Genomic DNA, 25978 nt, shown 5'->3' on the forward strand with positions numbered 1-25978 from the left:
CAGATTGGGCTCATCGGGTCTTCTTAGGTACAGTTTATAAATTAATTGATTTCTTCATTATAGATGAAACTTACACCAGTCCCTATGTACCTGACTGAAAGTTTTTTTTTTTCAAGTGACTCTATTTAGCAAGCACTCTACAGCCTCTGAAGTGAGTTAGGCAATCTATAATACATTGGAGACACAGAATGAACCACCTCATTCTATAATCTAGAAAGCTAAGGATACTAAATTAAATATGTGAGAAACTAATTCCCTAATGACAGCAATAGACAAATAGCTATAGTAACATGAGCATTGGGGAAAAGGGGCTTAGTTGTCCTGGAGATTAACTGTGAGAACAAGATGGTGGCCAAGCCTCACTAGAAAGGGTAAGCACACATCTAATAAGAGCAAAGGACTTTCAGAAAGGAGGAAGGGGGTGGGCAAAGTCATATACACTAGACAGGGATCTTTTGGGGAGAGGTATCCCTCTTCCTTCAGTTGAGATATGTTAGGGCAGACGATGAAAATTGGAAACATCTCACATGGCTAAGGCAGTATTAAATGAGTACTACAGACATCCAGTGTGGCCGGCTTCCTTTCTGGAACTGTGCTTAAAAGTGCTTTGTTTGTTCATGTCTTTTCAGACTGTTGTTTCTAAGTCACTTTAAATGATAACGAACTGAAGTCTTATTTTTTTACATTGATTCATCTTGTCCTTCGGTTTCCTTTCAAAATTACAGTAGGCAGATACTGTCATAGAGTCACAGAGTAATTTTAGAACCTTTAAAAGAATTCATTTGGAACATTTGTCCTAATATTCAGGGGTACCTGGAGCATCCCCTGCTCCAGGGAATCTATTCTGTAAAGTTTGACTTTGGGGCTTGGGCCCTGGGTGTTGATAATATCCCAAGAGGCCTTACCAAGGGTCCTGTTAGAAACATGCAGAGACAGCAGCCAACATCTGGTCATGATTAATCCTCTCAACACCCTGGACTAATGTGGATTGGCCTTGGGCCGCAGCCAGCTCTTCCTGGGAAAGCCAGCTCCCATGCTTCTCTCAGATTCTGCAGAGTCCTCTTTGCATAGACTTCCTGAGTCTCTCCTTTGCATCGTTATGACTTTATATGGAGGGGCTTTAGAAAAGCAGACTAATGTCAGTGCGTGGAGCTGTGTGACATCACCAGTTCAGAACAGAGGAAGTATTCAAGAGCTGATCACTAAGAGCTGAACTAGAAAGTCACAGTTCCCCTGAACATCATGGCAGTTCTGCGGGAGGCACTTGAAATATCCCGCATGACACATGACAGCCCCTATTGCAAAGAATTATCTGGTCCAAATGTGCACTCACAGAGAAACCCTGGTATAAATGTTTGCTTTGATGAGACTAGGATTTGTAACTTTTATTAGAGCCTCAGAGAGATCTAAGAATCCATAAAGTTTAAGGATTATTAGCAAAGGGACTAAAAACAAGACTCCAGAGTGACCCAGACCTGGTTCAGATCTTCTCACAGAACATGACTAGTAACAATTCATTCAACCTTTCAATTTCTTTTTAAAAAGTACTGTTATCATAAGGTTTCAATTATCTCATACATTGAGAGAGTTTAAGCATAGTGACTACATTGTAGAAGCTTATTAGATGTTTTATTAATATTTTAGTACCCTTAATCATCTCTAGAAATGTGATTTTGGAATCAAAATAGCACAGTAGGAGCTCATACACATCCTCATCTGTTGGCAGAGACCATTCATTTATTTCCTTGCCGCTCAGACTTGAAATAATCACACAGAAACTATATTATTTATAACACTTCTTGGCCTATAGCTTAAGCTCATATCTAGCTAGCTCTTACATCTTAAATTAACCCATTTCTGTTATTTTATATTTTACCACCAGGCTCAGTCTCCTTCACTGGTGGCAACATGGCATCTTACTGACTCTACCTACTCTCTCTCTACATCGCTATTTGAATTTCCCAACTGGCTTTACTCTGTTGAGCCACTGGGCAAAATTAGCTTTATTCATTAACCAATGAAAGCAACACATTGACCGAAGGGCTTCCCACATCACTCATCACTGGAGGGTCAAGGCAGGATTGCTGAGTCTGAGGCCAGCCTGGATTATATAGTAAGTTCCATAGTGAGGCCAGCCTGTTCTACAAGCTGAGATCTTGTCTTAGAAAATGAAAGAGATGAGAGATAAGAAGAGTTGGCCATGCTAAGACCCTTTTGAAATCATTTACTATAACCAATTCTCTATCTTTACATCCTTATATAGTAGGAAGATCATTGGAAGAAATGATTAGCAGAGGCCACTCAAAAGGCTTCCACAAAGACTCTTCAGAAGGCAGGTGTGTTCCTAATGCTCCTGGTCTCTGAGCCCTTGACCCTTCCGTTTATGATAAGTAGTTAGGACTGATGCCTTTCTAAGCCATCCCAGGCACAGATAAGAAAGGAACTTATAACTCATCTAGGCTTTTCATGTCTCCACTAAAGTACCCTGAGTAAGTCGCTGGTACTTGTTATTCCCATTTTCTTACTCCCTCAGCATTGCTTTTGTGCCAAAGCTAAGGACTGGGTCTTTTTGCTTAGGGTTCTGCTGACCGTAATATAGGAAAGATTTCCTTTGTCTCTAAAATTGTTTATTTATGATTGCTACTGTTATTATACAACACATGTATGTATGATGTCTGTATTGTAAGCATACATGCGATGACACACATGTAGAGGTCAGAGGACAACTTTGTGTAGTGAGTTCCTTTATGTGGGTTCCAGGAACTGAACTCATGTCACCAGGATTACATGGCAAGTGTTCTTACCGTCTTAGCCATCTTGTAAACCCAAGATTTATTCCTTTGGAAAAGTGTAAGCATGACCCAGATTGTAGATATGCTAAAATTAGTAAGTAGCATCTTTGGATATTTGTATTCACTTATATAAAGTTGTATGTTTTAACTCTCATGACCAAATATCTATCTGAACATAATAGTAGCAGAAAAATGTCATAGAAAACTAATCTCCTTGGTGAAAATCATTTCAAAGTGAAAAGATATACATAATTTTCAGGAGTATTTTGAATTTGAGTAGCAAGTTCTGTGTTCAAGCAACTTCACTTGAGATGATGTCTTTAGATAATGTAGTTAGGAAGCAGATCTTTCTTTTTTCCTCCAGTTTGCTCCCATGCTCGGGCATCTCCTATACTTTCCTGCATGCAGGTGTCAGGTATGCGCCCAGATTTCAAACACTGCTCTTGTCCAGCAGACACCTACAGCGTATTTTCTCCCCAGTTTTCAAAGGCTTTTCTTGGAGCAAAACACCTCTGCAGATAAGTAAATATTATTCACATGCCTGGGAAATACTAGTGAATTCAAGACTTGGACTGTTCTGGTTTTTTTTTTTCCAACTTTGACTTAACCAGCTGAGCCAGTCCTAATATATATGGAAGCACCTTGTCTTACTTGGTGTTAGATAAACAATGCCTCGTCTTCCTGGAGCATTATATTCTCCGTCTGTAAATGGGAGAGGTGGACCAGATGGCCTCTGCGGACCTTTCTAAGCTTGAAGCTCTGTGATGGTATTCTAAATGTCAAGACAATGTGGTCTTCCTGGCATTGCCATTAATGAAATTACCCGTCATTTATCTTATGAACAAGAAGCACACACCAATAGCAAGAGGACAGCCACTCCTACAAACAAGAGTGTGTGGGTTTTTATTGTGACCACAACTCTCTAGTGACATATGTGATAAATGTGAACGTCTCAACAACAACAACAACAAATTCCAGGGGCCCTGGGGTGAGTCGGCTGACTTGTCTTTTGTTTTGGACTTGAATATATTAAACATATCCTACTTGATGCCTGAAACCTAGAATGCATCTAGAAATAGGTTTATGTTAATAGCTGTTGGTATAGCTTCTCTATACAACTGTTTTCTTCTCTCATCTTCCCAGTCATTAAATTCTTTCTCAGATTCCTTCAGTTTTTTTTGTTTTTTGCTCCTCTTCCTGTCATAGAGGATGAGGTGCCCTCCCAGTTGACCTCTACAGATCTTAACATGGCTCATTTCCGGGTAACAGTGCCAGTGTCCAGATCCAACCCTTCTCCTTCTTCCTCAACTTTAAAATTTGCACGTCAGCTTCCAGCTACATTAGGAGAATTTCAGTGACAAGATTAGCCCAGTGGTCCTCCTCACCATTTCACAGAGGCTTAATCCTATTCTTTGTGTGCCTAATTCACAATTGGATAGCAGAAAGAGGCAATTTCTTTTTTGGTTAATTAGGGGAAAGGTTAAGTGAAGTTCCGAAGCCAGAGGGAGAGACATTAAGTTCCCATGAGACAGGCCTTGGAACAGTTTGTATCTGATCTTACACACTCTCTACTAATCCCAATGCCTTGCTATCTCAACGCTCTTCCTGTGTGAGCATGTACTCCTTTGGGTGGCCTCTGCAGTCCTGTGTTGCCAAGACTCCATCCACCAGGTGATGTGTAGGACATCTTTAAATGCTCTCTAGACCAACAGCTGTCACTTTGTCTCTTTCCCTGTTCCTTAGGGAACAGTTCCTCCAGCCATCTGCCCATGTATTTGTCCAAGCCTATCAACCACCCCACGGGTTTTCTCTCTGAGGCTCAATGACTAGCTTCCAGCCTATACTGTGTGTCTGTTTTGGTCATTTCTCAGGGAGTATTTTTTTTCCTTTTATCAGTTTTGCATTATATTCTGTTCATTTGAACTTCTATCCCAGTTACCTTTTACTACAAGGATTTTTTTTTTGCATTTAGTTAAGCACTGCACAACTATACTGAGGCCATGAAGTGAAAGGGGCTGAAGGGCCAAAGCTCACAAAACTAAGCTTGCGTGAGTCTCATCCAATGTACCATAGTGACCTAGGCAAATTAGAATTAGAATTCAATATTCTGATTACTTTGTGGAAAATTTTATAAAAACACGAATCTCCTTAACTTGGGTCTGTGAGCATCGCAGGAGGCAGATATGGAAGAAGTCTCTGGAAAAGTAAAGAACTGTGCATACACACTTCTATTTTTGTGAAATGTATTAACATCAGCAGCAGGACAAGATTCCCAGTTATATTTGAACCTGACTTTCTGCATGTCAAGTAGCACAGGACAGTTTCCACTCAGCAGTCTATAAACACTGTAAACACCGTTCTCCCCGGGAGGGGTTGCACTGTGGTCTGCCCAAAGGGGCTTCCTGAAGAGCTGCTCTCCCAGTTTACCAGCCACTGATGGAGAGACCTCACTGACAGAAGGCTTCTGGCCGAAGGTGACTTCTGAATGAAGAAAGGTGGGAAGAAGAGTGAGGCTGACTCTCCACACATGGGGTTCCTGGAACTTTAATGGTAAAAGGCTTCTCTTCTAGGAGGGCTAGATGAAAATGTTTATTAGCTGGAACATCCCGGGAAATAGTCTGGGAATCCCTCCCTTTGTCAAGCTTTCCTACCAGAGGTGTTAGGACAATTTGGTCCTTCACTGCACACATCTGTGTTCTTCTGATGTGTTGATGAGTCAGTCTGTGCTTGAGGTAGAGACAATTATATGAGGAATCTGTTCTCTCCATTCAGTAGGCTAGCCGTGATAGCTAAGAAAGGCATTATACTCTCGAGCACACAGCTTTTAAGCACGTCTTTCCATGCCTGAAAATGCAAACCCTCCTTGTGGGAGATAGCTACTGCCTTTGTTTCCTAACCCGGGTTCCTCGAGTCCCCATAGGGTATTTACCAAAACAAACCGCAGAAGCGTGCTAGATTCGTATGTTTGCCAGACAGAGCTTTAGATAAAAAAATATCAGACATGTCTAAATTATTGCAGCTCAGAACTCTGATTTCTTTTTAATACATTTTTATTGATATTTATTGAGCTCTACAATTCTCTCTGCTCTAAGACTTCTAAAAATAACTCCTTTCACACAAATCACGATTGTTCGTATTTGTGACTGCTCGACTAGCTCCAGAACCGCTCCCATTCTGACTCTGTCTTCTCCGTACTTGAACTTTTCCTCCCACCGGCTACCTGGCATCACCATGCTTTCTCGTCTTACGCTGTTTCCCCTCTGCCCCAGGATGGCCGACTGCGAGTGAATGACCAACTGGTTGCTGTGAATGGGGAATCTCTTCTGGGCAAGTCCAACCATGAAGCCATGGAAACCCTGAGGAGGTCCATGTCCATGGAGGGAAACATCCGCGGCATGATCCAGTTGGTGATACTGAGGAGGCCCGAGAGACCACAGGAGGTGAGACCATTCTTGACTTTCCTGAGATGGCTCAAATGGTCACCAGAATATGCAGACTCAATCACACATGTGGTAGGTTTACATTTATTGAGTCTGTCCTTGGGAAAGTATGGTCCAGACATACTCAGATGGATATATTAAAGAAACAGGTGGTTGTATATTTTAGATATAATAAAAAATGTATGAAATATGCATATAAAGTAAATCATTTATCAAATATTACCAGTCTGCGTTTACTAGGGCTTATGTTCAGAAATTCCTAGGGGTTCTGAACTTACTAAAAAAGCATCCTTCTTAATACAACTTTTGGTGATATGCTAGCAATGCCTGTACCTTAGGAAGTTCCTGGTCAGATGGACGTATACAGTGTTTATTGTGAAGATTATTATGATATAATTAAATATCTATATTCGCCCCTATAATCTACACATAGCTAATACAGTCCTGCGGTATAACTAAGTTAAAGTTTGATCTGTTGAGCATTTTATTTTATTAAAAAATGGAAGTCTTATTTCTTTTTTAATAATTGATTGTGCTTTTTAAAAGAATGGAAAATTCCCCCTTAAATATGAACTTTAATATAAAATAATATAGTATAAAAAGAGTAAAAATAATTCTTAAATGCTGATATACCCAAACATTTCATTTACACAAAATTATAAACAAAGCTGATCTTAAAACAGTGTTTTAAAAGATTAAGTATTAAATGTTCCTAACAATTACTTCAGGAAAAATGAGTCGGTTCATACAAATTGACAAACTATCATCACATTTATACGTCATGATATTAGGATAGTATCTAAGGCCAAAGTATCTTTCTCTGTTACACTTGTATATAAAGTAGGAGATGAACTACTTGGAAAACTGATATCAAACATTAGTGTTAGTAGTAAGTTCAACCAAATTTTAAAAATGAAAGATTATCAAAATGAAATATCTGTCAGTGGGTCTCCTTGTGTTATATGCAGATTACTTGTGCTAAAACCCTCAATTTGCTGTTTCCCAACCATGAAAATGCACAGCTAATGTAAGCGCTTGATGTATAGAAGACAGATACTTGTACCTGTTTTATCCACCGTTAGAGCTTCATTTCTCCAAATGTGATCGGCTCCCAGTAAATGTTGCTAAATGAATGGAAAAGCTGCATCTGAGACCCACTTTATCTGACAGGGTGGTCTTGAAATAGTGAAATGATAGACCATCTCCTCCCTTGCTATATTATCAACTATTGGGAGAGAATAACTGTACCTCCTATACTCTTTGTGTATAACCTTGTAGATGTTAAAGAAATGTAAATTGGCCAATTACTGAAGACTATATATAATGAATGAGCTTGTTTTCCACACGTGTGTCTACCTAAGTGACAGAGTCTTCATGAATATTTAATGGGCTTCACTTGGGTACATAGTTTGAATGCCCTCATCTACTGCTTCCTAACACGAGAAAAGAGCCTGTCTGGTGTGCTCTGGTCCTTCCTGTAGAGTCCTGGGATTGGAAAGTGATGTGAAGAAGGGAATCTGGAAGGACTCAGTCACCCCTTCTTATGTAATCTGTGTACGATAGCTTCCTTTAGCAGCCCCTTCCATTCTTCTTCCTTAGCTGAGGTACCTTTGTTAAAGGAACTCTTAGAGTCATGCAGAGGCCAAACTAAGCAAAAAGGGAAAAGAATGAGTATGTCTTTAATAGACTAGAGGTATCGTTACCTTTCCTCTTCCCCATTCCACGTCTGTTTCTAAAAGGCCGTGGATGTGAATGGCAGTGGTGGATGCGATACCCTGGCCATGGAGCTGGAGTTCTTCGTTGTCAGCACTTTTCTTTACTGTGGTGTCTCCGTCTTTAATTCCATAGTCCAGGGTGGAACGTGGTCAGCATTATCCCATCCGAAGAAAGTATCACCTTTCAGTTCATTCCAAGCCTCAGATGTGTCTTGTTAATATAGTTCACCAGAGAATCGATCAGGAATAGGAACTACTGTTACAAGAAGCAATTTTTATGAGGACATTTAAACAAGGATCCATTTTCTTGCCACAATATTTACGTGCTTTCCATGGGAAATGAGCAGGCGTTTGGACTCTGAGCTATAGAGAATCGTTGTGGTAGCCATGATGATTAAAGGGTCTCAAAGTCAAAAGCCTAATGCATAGCTTATCTTTATTAATTAAAAAAATCAGCTATGAGAGCTCCCGGATCAGCCTGACCGTGTTGTGCATTTGCTGTGCACAGTGTGTGCTGTGCACAGTGGCTTCCTATCTATTCTCCCAAAGAACAGCAAGTACCCCCTGGTCCATAGAAAAGCATCGATAACCCAGAGGAGGTTTAAGCACTGCTCACACATTAGGGCAAATCAATTAGTTAGATTTGGCAAGAATGCCAGCATAATTGCTGGAACATTATACCAATATTGAAAAGAAATGAAGATGCTACTTAAGAAAAGTCAAAATATAAAGTTGTTATTTTTCCCCCACATTACCCAGTTGTACAAGATAGGTAAACAGTTTTGATGAGAACCTCAGGAAGAATACATAATGAGCTCTTGATTGAATCAGAATCATTTTGAACAGAAGCGTGTTTTTCCAAGGATGAGCTTCAGGTTGAATTGTGATTCTGTTTGTGCCTAGAGACTTGATATTTAAAAATGGGTTATGACCTGGTTTTGTTTTTCTCTTTCCTAAAACATTTTCCTCCCTGCTGCAGCTCATCTTCACAGAGGCAGAACATGTTTAAAAATCCATTATATTTTTTATTGGCTGGGACACTAATGGAGGCCTCCACGACAGCTCTGTTTTACAGGCTGGATGCTTTAATTAGGCTGCTTACTGATCAGTTGTTGGGATATTGATTGTGTCATTTATCAAAGAGCTAGGAAAGCAGAAAAAAATTGTTTTTGTTCTCGTTGTTCTTGTGAAGTGAAAACACAAGGCAGTGCAAGGCGAGTCCTACGTCTACTTGACTGCTGGGGCTCCAGCGTTAAGCTAGGACTCACTGGTTTCCCGTACTGCACAACAGCAGCCAAGGGTAACATGGTTATGTGTGCGAGTACTGTGTTAGGAACCCTCCTGAAAAGCTAATAGCCTTCTGCAGCTGAAAACATTTTAATTATTTAGGATCAGAATAGAACCAAATGCTTCAAATATTTTGTTTAGCTAGACACTGACTTTCTTTCTTTCTTTCTTTCTTTCTTTCTTTCTTTCTTTCTTTCTTTCTTTCTTTCTTTCGTAACTAAAGAGGACAAAGTAGAATCAAATGCATTGTGTTTCAGCCAAATGCTTTCCGGAGGAGGGAGCTCGGGGAGTAGCTCTGTGTTTACGGCATGTGCCTCTCACAAATGGCCAAGAGAAGAGCTATGAAATGGCTTCCAAATCATTTATTTCCCTGAAATCTGTTAGGGAGGTGAATAATAGGAACAAGAGCGAAAGACAGCCTGCTATGCCACAGTCCGCTTGAAAACCTGAGTTCTCTGTCATCAGCTACCTCCTGCTACCTCTGCAGCACCTGCGGAGGATGGTTTTGTGGGGTGTTATTCTGGAGGCAGCAGTTTGCAGGGAACTGTGGGTTTGTTTACTGACTGTCAGAATCTGAACGGGAAAGAGAAATATAGAAGAAAAAAAGGCTCTCGGGAGAACCGCTGCCTGGCCCTGCCATAGATCTTTACTTTAGCGTCCGGCCAAAGCCTGGGGTCTGCAATAGGACGCACTCGTGGCTTTCTGGTGACAAACACTGCTTGGGTACCGATTTGTCCTAGAGCATATGCACTTACTGAGGGAGAAAGAGTGGCAGAGGGAGAGAGGAACCAGCTGGTTGGCAGAGAAACACCCTTGGCATGAACTGTATTCTCATATTGACACTGCCACAAGCTGTACTCGCAGATGGAAGAGAATTTGAAAGAAGGCAGTTGTAAGTGGGGGAAAAGAATAATAAAGTTAATCCTCTTTGTGTTGGCTATCAGCACTCATAATCCTTAACACTACATTGTCCGTGCTCTTTATGTCGTATTGAAAGATGTTTGAATGAAGACGTACATGCTTGAGACTCGAAAGGGGCTTCTGACGAGGACCATCCATGCTTGCACTCCGCTTCGATTGTCCAAGTTGAAATGTACTTTTAAAATGCAATTTTTGTTTCTGTCCCTAGGAGCCTACAGACTGTGGGGTGCTTTCCAGACCAAGTTTTGAGAACTGTCAAGAAGCTCTGAGCACCTCCAGGCGAAATGATGGTAGTCCATTGTATCCGTTTGGCACTTACAGTCCAGAAAATAGAAGGAAAGGTAAGGTATCTCCATTTCCATTCTCTTCGAATAGGGCACAAAGCCACAAAAAACGGCTTTTCACTAGAAGAGAGAAAGGTATCAGAGACAAAGACAAGTTCATTAGGCAAAGTGCAGACTCTGTCACTCAGAGTCAGGCGAACTGAGGGGTGGGTGAGAGTGTTGACTCAGAACTTGTGAATCAGATTCCTGGCAAGGCTTCCAGTTTAAGTGACAGTTTCTGTGCTTGCTGCCCCAAACATGAGGATTTTGTTTAAAACAAACCATGGCTAGAGAATCAAAGATGGCAAACTGTGAGTTTTTTGAAGATCATTTTTATCATTGAAAGTTACCAAGCCTCTTCAAAATCGCATGGATTTACATGACACCACAACGTGGTCGAGACGTGACTCACAGCCTTGTGCTTGGGTCCAAGATGAATGTGACAAGTAGTGGAACAGCACAGCTTGAGGCCAGACGTGGCAGCTGGACTGTGGCTGTCTGATGACTGGAATGGATCACATTGCAAGTGGACTACTGGATTTTCTTCATTGTTCCTTCAAGCTTACACTCCAGGTCACCCAGAAACTTGTTTTATCTCCCTCTTTCTTCTTCTTTAATAGCTTTTACTTTTTATATTGCAAAAGCAATACATACATATTCATTGTAAGAATTTTAGAGGAAAGCATTAAAAAGAAAATTTAATATTACTCATTCCTCTATCTATCATGGCTCCTAATCAATAACATTTTATGTAGATCTTTCAAATATTCTCTTCATGCAAATATGTATGCATAAAATGCAAGTAAAATGAAATTTACCATAGGTAATTTCTAAGATTTTTTTCCCGCAATTTATAGCACATGATGAACATACTACATATCACTGAACATTCTACAGCCTCATATGCAGTGGTTGCAATAAACATTCTACCATCGATCCTGTGTTTTAAGACACATAAGATGTCACCAAACTATAATGGCACAGGAACAAATCCCAAACTCTGATGTTATTATATCAGAATGAACTTATGAATCTGAGATTGTCTGAGCATTAGACCGTTTCATCTGAATGAGATGTTGCAGGGGGCGAGGCGGGCAGGGATACCTCTGCAAGGTTTCTATTTCAAGTATTTGCTGTTTGTTAGATATATTGTTAAGCAATTTACATTCAAATTCAAAGTGTGTCATATTATTAGCCTCACTTTACAGGTGGAGATATAGAAGGTCTGGGAACATAAATAATTTACCCAACACTATGCATATTTGATAAACCCGGAGCCTGGCTTCAATTCCTGTCCCTGGCTTTGGTTCATCTCAGCCACGGCAAAGTCCCTACCTTCTCTGGTTCCCTAGAAACATGGAAGTCTTTCTACCTGATCCTAAGAATGTCTATGAAATGCTAACTTTACATTGTAACCAGTTAAAAAGAATTACTCAGTCTGTCTTGGCTTACCTTAAGTAAACTGGACAGATCTTGAGACTTTCACTTCTGCTGTCCACAAAGCAGGGGAGGAAGAGACTTCCTTTGTAGAACACAGAAACATCCTTAGAACTCTTTATGCTTTCTGTGTTGAAAAAAATTGAGTTCTTTGGTTACAGCAATGACAGATAATCTCTGGGAAGATTTTCCCATGTTCTCGTCCTTCTCAAACATAGATGCAGACAGAACGGCTTTCATGCCAACGAGAAGGAAACAGCAGTAGCAACAACAAACAAAGTCACTAAAACCCACTGCCAGGTGCCTGCCTCATTTCCTACCTTGACTTTCCACGTTGTGTGAAAATCCCAGCCCTTTTAAGACCGTTCCCATCTGCACTAGAAAATTCCTGGTAATGTCCACTGTGGAGTAGTGTGGTACTGTAAGAAAGTAACCGAGATTGGCTACGTCATTGCCATAAGCCTCTTAGGCAACTAACCATTGTCTGCCTGAAGGAAATAAAGTCTTCCTGTTATCAGATCCTGGGGTGTCTGTACCCTGTCGCCCAGTTGCACAGACCCAGCTTCGTGTAGCATGGACTCACGGCAGTTTCAGTTAGAGGCCAGCTGATAAGCTTACTATTCGTGTAAGCCAACTGACTTAGAGCGTTTATGAAGATTCTAGAATTAAAATACTGTCATCCTGCGCTCATCATGGCCACTGCTTCTCTTCAAGTCTTCACATTTTGCACTTTGAAAAATTCCAAGAGTCCCTGAGTTTCAGAGCCAGTGAAGTTGCTACATGACAGAGACTTGTGAACTGTGATAGGGGTTAACTGACTTAAAAGGGCCTCATTTAGCAGAACAAGGTTGATTTGACACAATGTAATGTCTAGTAAGGAGAGAAGCTGGGACAGTCAAAACATCAACTGGCCTCCTTCCCCTTTTCCTTTTCTTTGTGTGTGTAAGGCTCCGTGTTGATATACTGGGTTCCATCCATTCTGTATAGCAGTACATACTGCCCACAGTTTGCTCTACATTTTATTCTCTTCAAGCTGTTACACAGAAAAGAATTTTTAGAATAACATTTGTAAAATAGGAACAGCAGAAAACTCAGATTTGTTTTGGAAAATTGTTAGCTGGGCCTCCTGAGGATAGCAGCGGGAGGGAGGCTGTGTCCCTGGGGCCTCTGGCCAGTCTGGACAGGTGCACCAGCACTGGGATTCATGCTGACGGAGGGAGTCTCAGCACAGCCACCTCTAGTCTGACCCTTCTCCCCTTGCCCTCCACTCCTTTACACTCTGCCTGCATTGTCTCCGCTTCCAGCTTGGGTAGCAGCTCAGGTGAGCCACTGCCCACATCCTTCCCGTCATCCACTGTTAGGTCTTCCCTCCCTACTTCAAATCCAACATTTCCACTTTGCCCTGTCCCACTATATCCATGTTCTCTGTGGGGTTTTGAAGAAATAATAAAATTGCCCGCGTGTTTATATTTGTGGGGGTCAGAGTCCATCCAGGTCTGCATCCATAGCAGGAGGCCCTCTGCAATGATGATTGGACATTGAATTCTCCTTCTCAGTTTGACTAGTGTTGATTGACATTTTTATGTTATCAAATACCATCAGGAAGGCAGGCGTGTGTACAGTGCTGCAGCACTGTTATTGCCCTTAAGAAGAGTCTGAAGCGGGGTCATCAAGCTCTGTCGACTTGGTCATCATAGTGGAGAAACAACTACAATAAGTGTGCAAATAAGGGAGTGTGGCTATTTTCAACAACATTTTATTTAAAGGACAAATATTGAGCTAACTTCAGACCAGGGCCATAGCTTTCTTATCCTGTTTAAAGCCATGATTTTTTTTATCCATCTCTCTGCAATTCTTGACTATATGGACTCCACAAGACAAAAAACATAATATGGTAATTAAAGAGGGACATTTAACTGACAATAACTTAGGGACTAGAAAATATATTATCAGCATTCACAGGGATGTGTGTGGGTGCCTGTGTATTGGGAATATACTCATATAGTCAGTTAATCCAGAAACATTATTTGTGTGAGATTAGAATTCTATGCTTGTTCACCTGTGCAGAGCTTAACAAAGGTGTCAGGGTCAAGAGAAGAAAGTTCAACAGAGTATGTTGTACACAGAGCCACACTAACATGATGTTGGCCTCTGCTCCCATCACCACACTGAGGAACACAGCTAGACCCTAGGAACACAATAAAAATGAAAATGATGGCTATAATAAGACTCTAACAGTTCTGAAAGAGTCAAAAGAGAAGACAAAGAAGAAGTTACCTTCAGTCTAGTTAGAGAACTGTTGATGAATAGATTACAGCTTGCTAGCTCAATAGATAGCTGTCTTCACAAAAATGGAACTGGATAGATGTGATGCAGGACTTACTTTATGCCACTAGTGCACAGAACTAAACATTGACAGGTAAAGACAGATGTCATTGAAGTCCAGACAGAGGCTCAGTCTAACAACTTATCAATAGGCTTTCGGGAGCCATTTAGGGAAAAGGATATGATCTACAGCTCTTCTAATCCGTAGTCATTTTGTTGTAATAAATGAAAGAATGTTCAGAATGAACAATATGATTAGCATAATGTCTGACCCACAGTGTCTCATCAGAACTCATTTCTTAATAGTAACAGTGAAGATCAGGGTACATGTTATTTCTCCACTATGAAGAGCCTGTAGAAGAATGCCATGTTTTGTTCAGTAGGAAACCACAAATTCAGACTCCAGTCTTTTGCTTACAAGACCTTACAGCACAGATACAAAAAGTTGGCCTTTCTCCCATGCTTTCTCCAAACAATGACTATACAGGGTCTCAAGGCTTTTTCTTCATACTTTTTCTCACTCAGGTAAATGCCTAAATTATATTTCAGAGTTTTAATTAAAAAGCCATAATTATAAAAATATTAAGGCATAAAAGACATGTTTTATGAGTCTCCTACAGATCAGGGATATTTTTAAGCCCCAGGTTTTCACAGGTAAGAAAAGGTTGTTGAGAGGTGGAGATTTATATGTCATAGTGGCCAGTGAGTAGGTCACATGCATACACTCTAGAAGGCACTGGCCATCTCAGTCAGGGAGCATTCATGTGAGACCTTCCATTCCAGGTGAAATTTTATTGATTTCCAAGTTGGTTTATGTGTCTGAGAGATGGACTGAAACAAAAGTAGGCACTGAATCGTTCTCCCTCTGGCTTACTACAGCTTTATTTGTTCCTTGTTTATAGACCTATTGCTTCCCAATGATGGGTGGGCTGAGAATGAAGTACCACGGTCCCCCTCACCACATCCTGCTCTGGAATGGGGCCTTGAAGATTACAGCTACAGGTATCGATAAAATGATATATCATAAATGTTCCCTGTTAGAGGTTTTCTGGGAAAACTCAGCAACCTTATTTTAACTCTTATTTCTTTCCAGAATGGAAATCTCGTAGTCTATATTTTCCTTTTGGATGAAAGGATTTTCTGGCTAAGAGCTTGCATTGTTCTTAATTGATTTCCTGGATTTTTTTTTGCTATCCATATTATTTAATTAACATCACTAAGAAAATAACTGGTGTTTCTTTTCCAAGTTTGAAGGCCATAGGAACAGAGCTGAAAGGAGACTTACATAGGAGGGTACAAAATAAAACGCAGAAAGCATAAAGCTTCAGGTTCTATTTACTTTGTAATTGGCAACCACAAAAGGAATTTTAAAAATAGAAGCTCCAAGAAAGTTAATGGAACCTAAAAATTAAAGCAACACCATATAATCTAAAATATTGGAAAGGGTACCCAATATTATAGCCATTCTATAATAGAAACTAGAAAATCAATAACTTTTAGACTCACACAAGCATGAGAGGGGAAGATTCACTAAGCATACATACTATTTGATTAGGGGAATTCATAGATTGTGTTCTTCTGATGAGCTTTAAAAATCATTAAATTGTCTCTTTGCTATTTTCTGTATTTATTGTGGCTGTTAAAAAATGTGTATTTTATTACATTCTGCTTCCCATGATAATCCTGTGAAATTTCTTCATCTTTCTATTATCAGTGCTGGTGTCATTTCTATTATTCTTTCTAATATAATCTTGTAGAAATTAGGTGACGTGAATGTAGCCAACTCTACCGGAGACAAGCTGCCTATGCGGTACTACCTCTGATTTTTAGTATTTGAAGTCAGTTATTTTCCTCAAAACATTATCATGAGAATCACAATATGTTAACCAGCACTGATGGGGCTTTCGTAGAAGAACATATGGATGTCGTTAGTTTTGTTCGTTTATCTGCATTGCCTGTCTTGATCCTGAACCCAAAATGAATTTGATGATGTACAGAAATCTCTCACCCTGACCAAAAGTCAATTCAAAATGGGTCAAAGACCTTAATTTAAAGCTTGAGACACTCTGCCTGCTAGAGGAAAGCATGGTGAGCTTACTTGAGCACTTTTTGAACAGGTCTTTAGCAGCACAAAAAAATAGTCCCTAGAATTGACAAGTGGAAATGGATGGAATTAAAGTATCTGCACAGCAAGGGAAACTGTCTTCAGAGAGGAAAGACAGCCTACAGAATGGGAGAATCTCAGTCAGCTCTGTCCCAGCAGGGCGTGGTATGTAGAAAGCATTGGTATCTAGAATATATAAAGGTCTGCAAAAATTGAGGACAAAAAACATACAGCTATGTAATCAATAAGTAGGCTATTGAAATGAATAGACAGTACTCAAAAGAAGAAACACTAATGTCTAATAAATAATTCTTAGATGTTCAATATCCTTAGCAACCAGGAAAATGTAAATTAAAACCCCTTTGAAATTCTATCTCACCTGGGTCAACCTGAGTATTATCAAGAAAATAAATGTCAGGAAATGATGCCAAGGCTGTCGGGATGAGAGCCCTGTCCACTGCTGGGGGAAATGTAAAACTGTGCAATTATCTGAGCTGCAACAGAGGAAATCCACTGTCCACTACAGACAGCCACAAGCCATCCAAATGCAGAGTTGGAGCACAGTCCTAAAGGACACATCTACAAATCACTCGTGCACCTGAGGTTCAGGAGACACTGTAGAAGAGGGAGTGGAAGGATCATATGATTCAGATCAGGGACTTTGATTGAGAGATTGTTTCTCTAGTAACATCTAAAGCTACCTCTGCAAAGTCTCACCCACATGACTGCCCAAACATGAACTGGAAAAGGGAGACACTAAGGAACATGCCAAAGTGGATGAAAAAAATCCAGAAGGCTTCAACCCTACACAAAGGCAGCCAAGGAAAGCTGGGAGTGGGAGAGGCGGCCTTCCCTACTGAAGCGCACACCAACTGGTGGTCCAGTGCCAACAGCTCAGTCCTGAAAACAAACATATAAGAAACATTATATGGACTCCACAGGGAAGATTTAGGAATATATATGTATGTAGATAAATGCACATAAAACTAATTAGTGAAAAAAAGAGCTCTTGGATTTGAAAGATGGGGAAAGGGTATATGTAAAGGTGTGGAATGAGAAAAAGAATAGAGAGCAATGTTATAATTAAGTTATAATCTCAAAAATTAAGAAAGTACTTTCAAAACATTCATAGAATCACAAATATATGGTAAAATAAAATTAAAACCACCATATGACCCAGAAAAAAACAGTTCTTGCCGTGTACCCAAGGGATTCTCTCCTGCCACAGAGTCATCCGCAAATCCATGCTTACTGCTGCACTAAGTACCATGGCAATGGAATATCACCCAGCCTAAATGCCCATCTGCTGGAAAGTGGATAATGAAAATGTCACGTTTATGAATATGTATGCATTTTCTCAGCTATTTCAAAGACAAAGTTAGGAAACTGCAGGATCATGGGTAGACCCGGAAAGCATATTAAGTGAGGTGACCCAAACACAGAAAAACAAAGCTCACATGTTCTCTCGTGTAATCAGATGTTTAGTGTTGTATGTATGTAGGTATTGGATTGTGAGAGTGGGTATAGACTATGAAACCAGATAGGCAACCTAAAGAGGGAACAAGAAGTGTGGAGAAAGGGATGAGGGTACCCAAGGCTACATGTGACACAAAGTAGGAGATGCCATGGGGTGAGATAGTACAGGGAGTGCAGGGATGAGGAAAAAGCAGGGAAGAGAAATAATAACCCAAAATCTTTTTTGACCAAGGTCATAATAAAACCCAACTCATTTTAGGCTAATTAAAAAAAAACAAAACTTTTTAAAGCAAATAAAAAGATTCATTTTTCTCCTAAAAAGATAAACACACAACTAATTAGGAAGGAGAGATCAGTGAAGAATGTCCTGGTAACTCAGAAGACTGAACCCCAACTCTGTCTCTAAGATGAAGGAAGGGTTACATCAAATAAAGAGTGATTTCATGGAAAATGAAGGGGCCCACGACACAGGAATGTGGAAGAAGAAAAGTCTTGATGAGAGAGGGAGGAATCCCGTGTTCAGTGTAGCTGAAACTTTGGCATGTGGAGGAAAATCCATGGCAGGTTTCTGCCATGTTCCATGAGTATCATATTTCTCTGGAAAGCAGTGGAGAAGCATGGGTTGCGAGTGTCAACCCCTGAGCAATTTCAATTGTACACGGGGAAGCCATTGCCAACGAGACTCGTAAGACATGAGCGTAGCAGGGTCTAAAAGAAAGGAGAAATTATATAGGTAGAAGGGACAGAGACATTTCTGAGATGGATAAAATACGTCTTAATGCTTTGCAACTCCTTCCCCTCCTGGGAATCTGTGACCTATACCATCCTACAAGCCATTGTGTTGCCTAGGTGACCAGCAGTAGTGGGATTTGGATGTGTGAGCAGAGAGGAAGAACTGGAAGGGAGCCAGGGAAGTTGAGTAAGGAAGGCTGTCTCCTTGCCTTTCAAGTCAAACACGGGAAGCCCTCTACAGTGGAAATGTGCGCTTTCAAGGATGGGGTCTCTAAGCAGAAGAGCTCTCTTGTATTAAGGGAGGGGGACTAAAATTGATCAAATCTCATGCCTATTCTTTGAAGCAACACAAAATCAGAACTTATTTCTGTTATATCAATGATATGCCGGGAGAGAGAAGTTTAGAATTTGTGTGTTTGAATAAAAACAAAATGTATGAAAAATATGTTTTTACTATGAAGTCTCAATGAGTGATTGAAGTCAAACAATAACAAAATATGTTAAGTATTTGTGCTGCTTAGTTTTTGTCTACTTGACAGTAGCTAGAGTTTTTAGGAAGAGGGACGGTGGTTTGAGAAATGCCTCCGTAAGATTGGCCTATAGGAAGTCTTTAGAGGTATAGTTTCTTGATTAATAATAGATGTGGGAGGGTCCAGATTACTGGGGATGGTATCTCCTCTGAGCTAGCGGTCCTAGGGGCTATAACAACTCATCCCTGGGTTGTTTTTGGTTACGCTGTTTTACTACAGCAATAGAAACCCTAACTAATTCAATGTTATTAACAATTTAAAAAACATTTGGTTATTCCTTTATTGTTCATATTTTCTCCGCCATACTTCTTCCCCCCATATGCAGTCATAGACTACTGATGCTTCAAACACTTTTCTTGGCAGGTCCTTCAAATCTCTCTCCCTGCCTTTTACTTTCGGAGAATTCTCCTTGAACGTCTACTCCTGACTCCTCTGTGTTTTTCATATTCCTGGTTTGTCACCATTTTCAGGACAACAGCATATGTTCTTGCTGTCCGTATTTACTCATTATGCAGCAGAATTTGACAAGAGTATCATTTTCTATTTGAGAGATTCCCTGGTTGTTCATGCTGAAAACACGGCCTTTATCTAGGACAAGTCTCTGGCCTGCTGTCAGTTTCCAGCTTTGCACTGCAGCGCACTCAGCCATGAGCACATGCCAACTTCCTTCCAAATTAAAATAGGTCATATTTTATAGTTAATCTTTGTGTCACCCTCTCTCCAAATGCTTTCAATGTGTAGCATACAATTGCAAGTGATTGTACCAGTCTAACTTACATCCCTAATATATTTCCACATTAACTAATTCAGAACTACACTCACTGTTTCAGTGTGATGTCTGCTGACATCGGCTCTAATCCCACCACGTCTTGGAGTGCCCTCACTTCCCTCCTTAACTATCTGCCAATCTGACTTCATCTTTATTTTACATTTCCATTTTGTACTATGGTAAGAGGGATCCTGCTAAATGAGCATTTTCAAACTGTGCATTTGGATACATTGAAAATAATGTAACAGATGTATATAACATCAGATTAATGGATGTAATCAGACATATGTATCTATGTGCAAATGATTTACAACATTCATATGTGCAGCTTTCATTTATCATATTTTCCTCAGTCAGATCCTAATATTTTTATAAAAAATATACTTGCTTTGTTTAAGCAGATTCTAACCTTGATTCTGTATCAGATGTCATTCCTACCATATTTGTAGGATGGGAGAGGTAAGAATGGTTATTTTCCAAAAGCTTAGAGAATTTGAGCTCTTATTCTTGGCATGTCAATTATTGCCAAGTCTGAAAAGATGTTCTAAGAGGCTGAAATGGATTAACCACACCTTCATCAGATGGGTAGATTTCCATAGCCATGAATAGAGTTCTTTAAAGGCAGTGAGGCCTTTGTTTTAAAGAGGAGTGTTCATGTTGGTCCTGAAGTCTTCCTTGAAGACTTTCATTACAATAGATAGCATATGCTTCCATTAACTACTTGTTTTTTTTTTCTTACTTAATCTCATCTACCCCTCGGTTGAAGCAAAGGAAAATCTAAAATGAAAGTGACTCAGGAGACTGATCAGATCTTGAGTTTAAAAGGAAAAGACTTAATTGTGTGTTCCAGCCAGTATCTTAAGCCAAGCTTGTGACTCAGGTTCAGGCTTTTCCCTTGAGCAGCTGTGTGATCTGGGACCATCAGTCCCCTTCTTTGGGCAGTAGACTCTTACCTAATAGATGAATGAGCTTTAACTCCTTCTGCCTCAAGCCTTTGAATCTGTAAAGATGATGTGTCTCGCTGACCTTAGACCTGCATCCCCACACATGAAAAAAATCATAAGATCTTATGTGCAAATAAAGGATGAGTAGAGACACATGTATCACATGCCTCTGCAGCACCAAAGCCTATGGGGTGCCCGTGATCTCAGTGGTGTCTCTGAATGCTACAAAATTGGGAGGAAAAATGGGAGTGTTTCCATTAGACCACAGAGGCATCAGTAACACTACATAAGCCAAGGACTCTGGAGCGCAGTTGGCATACTCTGCCATCGCTAGGTATCACGTCTATAGCATTTGAAGGCTTCCTCTATTGACAATGCAACCAGATACCAAGAAAGAAACACCTGGAATCTTAGTAACCCTGAAGAGTCAATTCAAACTTTCTGCATTATTTCCATGAAAACAGGTGTAATCTTTGTATTGGAGAGAGCCCTGAGTCCTCATTCCAAAACCACCTTGATTCACAGGGGGGAAAAAAAGATAATTAGGAATTTATTAATACTAAAATAAGATTAACATTGAGTTTTTACCACGTGATAGGCACTATTCTTAGTGTCTTGCATATCTGAATTTATTAATTTATTTAAACCTTACAGAGATGTCCTATTACTTCACATTGTATAGATGAGGAAACTAAGACCGAAGGGTGGACAATATGATTACACTCCTTTATGTATGAGGGCAGCGAAGTGCAGAGAGATCCAATGTCTTGCCCAAGTCACACAGCAAGCAAGTAGCAGAGCCAGGACATAAAATGTCCATTGTGCTCTGTGCCCTGACTCTTGAGGACTGTGGCACCCTTTCTGTTTCTACCCACTGCATTACAGTAGTGGAGGTTCAGTTATTCATTCATCAGGCTACTATTTAATATTACTGGCAGGAAATATTAAATATCAAGGGTAAAAAAATTTGTTTTTTAAAGAAAGCAATTAAACTTGGGTGGTATATTTAGTTTGAAAGTTAAGATTCTTCTCTGCATTTTAGAGGGACCTTCATTCAAGATTAATGTTGCTTCTGCTGTTTGTCTAAAATCCCCGACTCTTTAAAGGCCACTCTCAGACCTTCCAGGTTGTCAAAGAACCCTGACTTGTCACCTGACAGAATCACCCTGAAATGAGCAGCATGTATGCACTGTAAAAGAGAAAGAAAGCTGTTGCAACTTAGTTTATAGACGGTGTGTCCATACTTATTTCGAAACAAAAATAAGCCACTATCTAAAATTTCTTTATATAATCATTTCTACTGAATCCCCAATCAAAACAGAGTGCTCAGTAGAAGCAAAATTCTTTAGATTGACCCCAAGTACTAAAAAAATCCATGAAGGGCATTTAATGTATTTGTGTCCAAGTCGTCAACGGTGCTGTTCCTGTGGCTTCCTTTTGGTTTTGTTGATGGACAGAATATCTACTCAGCATTACCGTTCCTCTTTGAAGATCACCTAAAGAGGTAAAACTCGGGCTCCTGCAGCCGTCAGTCATTCAAGGTTTTTCTTTAAGGAGATGTCATTTCGCCGCTCTCTAAAAGGGCCCCCTTATCCCATAGGAATCTCTTAGCCCACTGTGGGCTCGGCTAATATCTAGCAACATCCTTTGAAGTGTTGGGGCTTCCCAGGCACCCCTCACCCACCTGAAGTTATATAGGATACAGTAGTGTCCCAATTAGCAGAAATGACTGAGGAACAGAAGACGTTATTAGCCCACGTACATTTTGGCGAAATTTTTTCTGCAGAATAAAATGTATAGGCCACAATTGTTGCAATTCTATAAAAGAAGTCTGAGAAACAAGAATTGATTTAAAATACATGGCTGCAGGTTGAAAAGAGGGAATGCATTCAGTGTGAGAACTATATATTCATGTCCATTCATAATCTTCCTCCCTCCCTCCCTCCCTCCCTCCCTGCCTGCCTCTTGCTTTAAGCCTAAATATAATATATACCTTCTTTCCACAGCTCTGGAGTGGATTCCACAGTGTATTTTCCAGATCAGCATGTCAATTTCAGATCTGTGACACCAGCCATGCAGTCTGAATCAGTTAACTTGAAAGCCTCCAAGAGCATGGACCTTGGTAAGTAACTGGGACGTGCATCCACGTTGCTTTCCCAGGGCATCGCCACCGACAACTCCAGTTTTTGTTCCTTCAACTGCAGAAGCTCAGAAAGGCACTGTTCACGTCTTTGCATTTCCTCCCCCACACGTCACTGCGATTAGTCTGTTTGTGAAAGAGAGATGCTGATTTCTATGAAACATTCCACATAATTCACTCCCTCTGGAGATCAGGAAAAACCTAATTCTGGAAAACTTGAATGCCACAAAAAATCTTCATCCCACTTTTCTTTGCTTCTGTGTACTGGTCCAGCTTGAGCATACCATGCCTGGTGGCCTACCTGATGCTCAGCTGGGCAGGTTAGTGAGGCCAAAGGATACTTCCCATTGGTTTCTTCAACCAAATATCCCCAAATCCTATGACGCTAGAGAGGTGAGTTGTCCCTTGGGTGTGTCACACTGAGGGTGTTGAGGTACCCTAGTGTGACAGCTAAACAACGATCCTGGCATTCTGAAGATCGTAGGCTTCAAGGGGAGCTCCAGGACTCTGGCAACGATTTTGACCAGGACTTGGGGCTGTAAGGCGTCTCAGACACTGAGGAACAGTATTGCTGCCATCTGGGATCTTAGAAGAAGGGTATAGCATACACTCAAAGGAAAATACTCATTGAATCTCAAGAGCTCAGGGGCCAACCTCTGCAATTGTGTTTTCTTGAGGTATATTATATATTTCATTAATAGTAACAAGGAAGCAGAATCATCCAAATAGCAAGCTCTACCCAATGATCTGATAAATGGTGCTTCTCTCTTGCTCATTTACAGCCGCTCAGGAAAACGTTCAGTCACAATGAAACAAGGGAAATTGATTCCATTTTCTATGAATTAACTAAGTCACTGGGAAGCATTTGCTCAAATCACCTATAGTGTGAGACAGATAGAAAGCCCAGCAAGGAGGCTGCCCTGAGCACTGATCGTAAGGGTGTTTTCTCGAGAGCAAACCCGTGACAAACCAAAGGGCTAATGTACAACAGTGACATCTGTGATTACTAATACTTTAAGGAGCAATTCATTGTTGTGAAGTGCTTGATAAACATTTCCTGTTCTGTCTTCCCAGTTTCTCCATAAATAAGATGAGTGGATAAAAATGACTCTTAATTTTGGGTAGGGAAATATATTGCTGTTTTTCTTCATTTAATTAAAAAAGACTAGCATTATAATTCTAAAATCTGTGTCAAAGCTGAAAACAGTATATCATCCATTTTAAGAGAGAAAAAAAACCCTGTTTACAAAATTATTAAACCTCAGTCATGTCAAAAGTTTTCTATTATTTATTTTTTGTAAATTTTATTAATTCTTTGAGACTCTCATAGGCTGTTTTTGATTATATTTACCCCTTCCCCCAACTTCTTGCAAATCCACCCCCTTCTCTACCTACCCTACTTATTTTACTTTTTTGGTATATCCATCAAATCCATTAGTGTTACCCATGTATTCTTGAGGCTATGGCTGTCCACTGGAGGGCGTTTGACTTATCAGGGACTACACTTTTAAAGAAAAGTGAACCTCCCAGTTTCAGGTGCTAAGGCCCGCAGCTAGAGGCAGGACTCCATGCCCACCTCCTCTCTCCATGATAGAATTTGGTCTGGCTTGAGCTTACCCTGGTGCCTGTGCATGCTGTCCCTGTTAGCTCACAGCTGACACTGTTTCCTGCAGTCACCACCATCTCTGGCTCTGCCTCTCACTGAACGCCCACTTCTCCAGCAATCCCTGAGTCTTGGGAAGAGGGTGCAGGATACAGATGTCCCATGTAGACCTGGGATAGTTTCTCACTCTCTGTTCTTTGCCCAGCTGTGGATCTCAGTGTTCATCACCATCTACTACAAATCGAAGCTTCTCTGATAAGGGTTGAGAAAAGCATTGAGCTAATACTGACTTTTTTTGTTTTTAGAAAATTTTCTCTTTGAAATTGAAATCTTATTTCTAAAATATGTACATTAGTATCTATCCATTGCGTTTTATTGTACACTCTAATGAACAATGACAATAGTAATATTTGTTCAATTTACACAACTGTTCATGGCTTATTTTGTTAAGGACATAAGCTAAAAGACTTCCTTTAAATTGCACTATAGCAAAGTATTTTAGTTGGATGCTATTAAAACATTTTTACAGCAGTTGTCAAAAGTTGAGCCCATTCTGAGAAGCATGAATCTAAGGCTAAGGGAGTTTGGGAGTAAGCAGTATAGAACCATCTTGGACTTCTTTCCAAGAGAGAAAATGGAGTGAGCTTAATAAATGTGTTGTCTTTCACAGCAAGTAAGCCCAGTGATGGTCCAGTGCTGAGCATTTGGAAGCATCTCCTCTTTGATTAGAGGAGTAGAGTGATGTATGGTTTAAAGCACCATTGGGAACCCTGAAATAGATTATATTATATTATATTATTTATTATATTTATTATATGCTGTTGATGACAATGTTTAGGGGACTAATTCTCTCAGCAGGATAAAATACAACTTCAAAAGTTAAAAGCTAATAATAAACTCTAGGGCTGGAAATGTCGTTCCAGGTAGAGTGCTTGCCTGGCATGCACAAAGCCCTGGATTTAACCCTCACAAGTGAAACCTACAAGATTTAGGCAGAATACTCACATAATATTTTTTAACCTGGAAAAAGCATCAGCCTCACATGGTTAAGAATACAGAGACATAAAAGTATAGGCATTCGTATTTGTTTATTGAGTGATGACTTTGGACTGGCCAGTTCTTTGTCAGATCTAAGTGTGGCGGTAGATGCTCACAGATGCTTACAATTCCAGCCACTTTGGTGGATGGCAGTAGAGCTTGACCTAAGGCCAGCCTGGGCTATGCAGCTGACACTGTCTTTGGAAAAGTCTGTAGGAACCATTAGTAACCCCATTTCCGTGTTGCTCTTGCTGCCGAGTCAGAAGATAACTTTAACCTGTATATTGAGTCAGTTCACGTGTTATGGTGGACTTTTAAAGGTGAGGAGATTCCAATTACTTCTTTTTACGTGTATTTCCAAAGAAGGGAAAGTCTTATGAAAACTTCAGCCTCTGCTTCCCC

General features: G+C 40.3%; 1 protein-coding gene across 3 annotated transcripts in view; it reads left to right on the forward strand.

Moving 5' to 3' along the window:
- Nucleotides 1-25978, forward strand: part of Pard3b (par-3 family cell polarity regulator beta) — a 1014383-nt gene that overhangs the window by 572788 nt on the left and 415617 nt on the right. For all 3 annotated transcript variants that reach the window (XR_012908166.1, XM_075951370.1, XM_075951371.1), the window contains exons 12-15: nt 6062-6232; nt 10364-10496; nt 15143-15242; nt 22802-22917. Coding sequence is in view for 2 of the 3 variants with exons in the window: in XM_075951370.1 (XP_075807485.1) it covers nt 6062-6232; nt 10364-10496; nt 15143-15242; nt 22802-22917 (520 nt within the window). In the remaining variant the exon portion in view is untranslated. The remainder of the gene's footprint in view (nt 1-6061; nt 6233-10363; nt 10497-15142; nt 15243-22801; nt 22918-25978) is intronic.

Source organism: Microtus pennsylvanicus, chromosome 17, assembly GCF_037038515.1.
Source record: "Microtus pennsylvanicus isolate mMicPen1 chromosome 17, mMicPen1.hap1, whole genome shotgun sequence".
NCBI lineage: Eukaryota > Metazoa > Chordata > Mammalia > Rodentia > Cricetidae > Microtus > Microtus pennsylvanicus.